This window comes from Macrotis lagotis, chromosome 1 (genome assembly GCF_037893015.1).
Source record: "Macrotis lagotis isolate mMagLag1 chromosome 1, bilby.v1.9.chrom.fasta, whole genome shotgun sequence".
Classification (NCBI taxonomy): domain Eukaryota; kingdom Metazoa; phylum Chordata; class Mammalia; order Peramelemorphia; family Peramelidae; genus Macrotis; species Macrotis lagotis.
Window position 1 is genome coordinate 177,219,414 of NC_133658.1, and position 6,080 is coordinate 177,225,493.

Genomic DNA, 6,080 nt, shown 5'->3' on the forward strand with positions numbered 1-6,080 from the left:
GGTATTCTTCATATCTCTAAATGACTAGAGTCTGTGTCCTCCTTTCTCCCTCCATCTTTGCCTGAAGTCTTTCTCAGAAGACCAAATTTAAATGGCAACTTCATGAAATCTTCCTTCTACCCTGCAGATGAAAGTGAATTACTCCTTGAAATTTTTGAATGAAAAGGTGATATCCAGGCAAAGTGCTTTTAATATATTTTTTTATGCTGATCGTTTGAGTATTTGTCATTCTCCTTCCATTGAACTGTGTAAAATCAGTCTTCCTCTCTCCCTCCCTCTCTCCACCCCCCAATTGGAAGATGCTTTTAAACTACTGAAAACTATTTCTCAGAAGGTCCTAATAAGAAGTGTGGAGATGCTTGCATTTTTTACTAGGAAAAAATATAAAAAGGTATTTTCACAGCAAAGTGAATGCAACTTTAGATATCTAATCATTTGTGCAATGTAATGCAATCCATCATTAACTAGAATATGTATTTGCTGAATTCTAGAAACATCATGTCCTAGTTGAAAGTCTGATAAGACTGGAGAATCTTAGTATCAAATTATAGACTTAGGGCTGAAAGAGACTTAAGAGGCAACCCAGATTCCATACACCTTATTTTACAGATGAGGAAAATAATGTTCAGAGAATTTAAGCTACTTGCTCAAGGTAATAAATGATAGAGGCATGCTTCTCATTTGCCTTTTGTTTTGCTTTTTCTATTAGGCCTAAACTGGTTTTTAACATATTATTTTCTTCAGTACTTTTTTTTTTGTATATCTTTCACCAAACTTTTGATTTGGTTTTCATGATTTTTCTGCATTGCTCTCATTTCTCCTCCCAATTTTTCCTCCACCTCCCTTAATTGCTTTTCAAAGTCTTTTTTTGAGCTCATCCATAGCCTGAGCCCATTTTTCTATTTCTCTTGGAGGTTTTGGATACAGAAGCTTCAATTTTGTTGTCATCTGAGTATGTGTTTTGATTTTTCATGGGACTAAAGTAATTCTCTATGGTCAGATTCTTTGTTTCTGTTGTTTACTCCTTTCCTCAACCCAAGACTAATTTACAGCATTTCCAAGGATTTGGGATTGATTTTTTGGGGGGGACACCCCACTGGAACCTTTATTCCTCCAAGATCTTATGCTCTCTAGCCTGTGCTTTGATATGTAGATGGTCCCTGTACTTCCCTCTGCCCTGGGGCTATAAGGAAAGATCCATCTTGGTTATTTAGTATGGAAGCCCAAACTGCAACTTGTATCTGAGTGTAAGCAAACACCTGAGTTCTATCCCAGGGAGAGCAATCTCTGCAGACTTCCCTTACCGGCTCTGGGGTACAGGCGGCTTTCTCCTGATTCTCGCTGCAGATTCTGTGGGTGCTCCTCACTCCACACTCACCACTCACCGCAGAGTTCTATCACCACCCCTTCGAGCTGTTGCTGGTGATCTCTGGGCTGGGCTGGGCTGGGCTGCACAGAGGCTTTTTTCCCAACCCCCCAGTCCTGGTGGAACTTCTAAGTTATCTTGGATTGGGAAAATGTATCACTCAGTCTTTCTGTGGGTTCTGCCCTTCTAAATCTTGATTAGAGCCATCCTTTTTTTGGGGGGGGGGCGTTGAGGGATTGGAGTTCCTGGGAAGTGCTGCCTTCACGTGGCCATCTTGACTCCACCCCTCAAAGGTGACTTTTTTTCAGACATAAAACTCATTTTTATTTAGAGGATTCAACACTAGAGCTTCTCTTTAAAAAAAAAAATCAGCCTAGGAATACCATGTATCTAGTATTAAAACTTTTTACTGCAAACTAGGAATGCTAGGCTTTAAAATTAATTCAGACCTATCATACTTCTGCCTTAATCTTCTTCAAAATGGTCTCATTCTATAACAATTCCTATTTCAGAATCTGACCTATATATTCAAAGATCCAAATCTATTCCAAATTAATTTTAAAGAACTTGCTCAATTCAAAAGATCTAGCAAATCTACATGGCTGGGATATACTTTTGTCCTATTTCCATTCCAAAATTCCCACCAAAAATACTTTAGAAATTAATTAGAAAACATTCACACATACAGATGAGATGATGGCTTGTTCAGTCACCTCTTGTATTCCCCTATTCAATCTAGACTGCCACAGTCAGGCAGAAAGAAAGTGCGAGGATAATTTTTCTTGCATCTTAGTGGAAATGGTAAAAGCAGATATATAACATGCTCCAGATCTGTCAAAGAGATGCCTTAAAGGTGACTTTCAAAGTGAAATTAGTGTTTGCTATTTTCATAGATAAAGAATAGAGTCCAAAAAGAGCCATAGCAAGAAATGACTTTAAACATTTCTATATTTCCATCTTAGTGCTTTAACTTCTAAAATTAATTTGAATTATTTGAAAAGCATTTTGTATTTTTTTTGTATGCTTTCATATTATATCCTCCACCAGAATATAAGGGCAAATACTGTTTTGTTTTAGTCTTTTTATCTTTAATAACTAGCTTGGTAGTGCTTGGGAAATAAATGTGCCTGGAGGACCTTAGTTCACTTTTTACCTCTGACAAATAATGATTGTGTTGACCCAGAGCAGATCATATCTTTTCAGTGCCCCAAGCGATTTTAAGACTGTAAGTTGCAGAACAGTTATGGATCTGCTTTAGAGGGGTGTTTTCTCATCAGGAATTATACTAATGAAATCACAAATATGTACCATTCTTAAAAAAAGTTTATTGAATTTAATTTTGAATGGCATGTTTATTTGGAACTCCCAAACTGCTGCCACAGTTGTAGCTCAGGACCTAAATCATAGCATACCAAAAGTTTAACTTTCATAGTTTGTGATCTTTAATATTGCATACTTGGCTTCTTGTGTATATTTTTGATCTCCTAAGTATATTAGTTATTGTATAGGGTTTTTTTTTTTAATTTTAAATGTTGACCACTGTTTCAATGTTTTAGTTTGGATTTTTTTTTTGGCTCAGAGAATTATAAAGAGATCATGTATTTGGGATTGTAGGCTAAAGCTGTTATGACCTGAGGGATTGATGGATGTGTCTGTGTAGTATGAGCAGAAAGCCTTCCCTGTTTCTTATCTCAGTGAGTCCATCTGAAAAGTCAGCTAGTAGTTAAGTTCTATTGACTTTATTTCTATAATATATCTTGTATCTACTGCTTTTTTATTACTCCTGTCATCACCCAAGTACTTACTGTCCACCAGAACTCTTTCCCTTTCCTTTCTAGTCTGTTCCCCTATCAATTCATCCTTCATATTATACTTCCTCATGATCATGTCCCCTTCCACTAAAAACACTTCAGTGGCTCTCTGTTAATTAATATTTGTGGAATTATATTTAAAAATCCTTCCCCATTCATATAGGACCCTTCACAATTATACTGAACATCCTTTAATCTTATCTTGATTATCCATAATATACTTACTTGTGACATTCCAGTGATTATTATTGATATTAGTTATTTTTACTTATTGATGTACAGAAGTTTCAGATCATAAGAAGAATCATGGACATATCAAGTTATTTTCTTTTTTCTTTTTTTGTAATGACTGTAGACCTACTAACATTCTCATCATCTTTACCCCCACAGACTCATATTTCAAGACTTCCTCCTGGTGCTGTGGCAGGACAGTCAGTGGCAATTGAAGGTGGAGTTTGTCGCCTGGAGAGCTCTGTGAATTGAACCCCCTCTGGCTCAGCATGAAGTGTTTAAATGACACTTAGGGGCCTGAGCTGGTTTTTAAACATATATATTGGGTATTTTATTCTCATTTTAGCATTCTTATTGCAACCATGTGCACCATAACTTGAGACACAAGTGCTGCTGTAGTCTCTACTCTTAGTGATGTGTGAGTGTGTGACAATGTAAGGGTATGACTATGTGAGCAGATGTGTGTGGGTGTGTGGGTGTTTCCTCCATTGGAATAGAATCTCATTTTCCTCATCGTGCAAATGAAAACCAGGTATGATTAAATTAACATCATAAAATTTATACAATGTTTACAAAAATGAGCTAAATTTACAGGAAAAACATTCTGATTTATTAAAACTATAGCAACTGTCTTTCCTGTTAAGTTTGAGTTGAACAGAATTCATAGCTAGTTGTTTACATGATTGAACAGTGGTTGTGCTACATTTATAATAATAATAATTAATGATAAAGGTTCTTTATTTTTTAATGGTTTAAGTGAATCCATTGGTGACTTAAACCCTTATTCTCATCCCTAATACAGGGCATTTTTCTTTAACAAAAGAATGGTTTCAGTGAAACAATCTAGCCAAGAATTAAGGCCAGACCTTTTTAAAACTAGTCTTATGATAAAGGTTGTACCTCTTTCCTCAAGCTTTTATAAGCTTAAATGTTGCATAGCTTCAAGCTCTATGTACTATATTATGAAATTACCTAAAGATAGAGTACAGTAATGCACAGTCTTTAGTTTGTGTATAATGGAATATTACTTGCCATGTAATGCTGTAAATATCACAACAAAGTTTATGGAGAGATTCGATATTATCTTTGTTTCTTGTTTAAATATATTTTTAAGATAAAGGTGCAAAAATAAAACAAACTTATTGCTGTCTGTGTTGTGTGTCTTCTTCACAGGGTTTTATAACCTAATTTCTTTGGGTCAAGACTGGAAGGATATTTTGAACTTTTGTAGAAAAGTTTTTTTTTTTTTCCCCTAGGGACCAAACCTGGATTCTACTACATACATAAAATCATTTGTTGCTTCTAACCATTCTTAAAATTCAATCTTACTTTTTGCTTACATAAGTAATTATAATACAATATTCTTTAAATTTAGTGATTTTTTTTTAAAATGGCCATGCAATAAAAGATCACTTTTTAGATGAGGTAAGAGGAGCTCTTGTAGACTCAAAGGAGATCATTTCAATTATTTAACTTCACAGAAGATGAAAACCTATTAATTATCGATGTACAGAAGTTTCAGATAATAAGAAGAATTGTGGCCATATCAAGTTCTTTTCTTTTTTCTCTTTTTGTAATGATTGTAGAACTACTAACATTCTCACGGTCTGAGAAAGGATTATCAAAAAAGATGCTAAAGATAGACTTTCACAATGAAACAAGAAGTACTATAATTATGACTCTGGGTGGGAACTAATATAGTCCAAGAGGAAATTATACACACCACATCAATGTATGGTAAAATTATAAAGAAAAGACAAGCAAAGTGGAGTCGATATAAATCTGAATGATTTGGGAGTTTTACTGGCTTTTATGGGCAATTACATTTGTTTTGCTCTTTTCTGGTAGACCAAGCTGATACTATAATATGTTTTTCATTCTTAATAAGATTACAAAGTTAAGCAGGGTGGGGATTACTGGTAGAGGAAGTCTTTGTCCTTCAGCATTATCAAAAGCATGTTACCTGTTAGCTGTATTCCTTCAGGAATTGGACTGAATATATATAACTATAAGAACATTTTGGAGTCTATAAATCATCTGTTGTATTTCACTAGAAATGCCATTTCTTTCATGAAACTTTTACCATTATTTATTTTTTATTTTTATTACTTCCTTTTAAGAGATTTGTTTTAAAAGGTCTTTTTTTAATAAAGATTAAAAAAAGTGGTTTACTTTCATAATTGCTATTGGGTCAGAAACACTTGGTAAAAAAAAGTTTAATTTTTTTCCCCCAGTTTTCCAACTACATTTATTTGTTTAATCTAAATTCTTTGTGAGCAAGGGGAGAAAGTTAAACTAGCAACCAATCAATTAAAGAAAAATTCATTTAAACAACAGAAAACAGTTTGCTCCTAGTAGGAGTATAGGGTAAAGGAAGGAGTAGTGAAAGAAATTGAGATTTTTTTTTTACCATACATGGAATTGACTTTTATTTCACACAAAAATAGAAGCTGATAAGAAAATAAGCACCATGGTCTCATCTGGCCAATGTCAACAAGATTCAGAAACAGCTGTATTTGAAATATCTATTTGTTATTACATGAACTGTTTAATCAAACCAATAAACACTCACTTGGATTCAGAGCCCCTTTCCTCTGAAGAGCATAGCAATAGATTCCAGCTTCCAAGAAGATAGATGATCGGGTCAGACCCAGCATGAACATTATTTATTT

At 34.4% G+C, this 6,080-nt stretch overlaps 1 protein-coding gene and 1 pseudogene across 7 annotated transcripts in view; one reads left to right on the top strand and one right to left on the bottom strand.

The window, feature by feature from the left end:
• Positions 1-5,439, top strand: part of TASP1 (taspase 1) — a 304,860-nt gene extending 299,421 nt beyond the window's left edge. For 5 of the 7 annotated variants that reach the window (XM_074209429.1, XM_074209431.1, XM_074209432.1 and 2 more), the window contains one exon: positions 3,568-5,439. In XM_074209429.1, the coding sequence (XP_074065530.1) occupies positions 3,568-3,660 (93 nt within the window). In that variant the 3' untranslated portion in view covers positions 3,661-5,439. The remainder of the gene's footprint in view (positions 1-3,567) is intronic. The other 2 variants (XM_074209426.1, XM_074209427.1) reach the window with 2 other exon arrangements.
• On the bottom strand, positions 2,081-2,214 carry LOC141510685 (small nucleolar RNA SNORA31; annotated as a pseudogene).
• Positions 5,440-6,080: the final 641 nt, after the last annotated feature.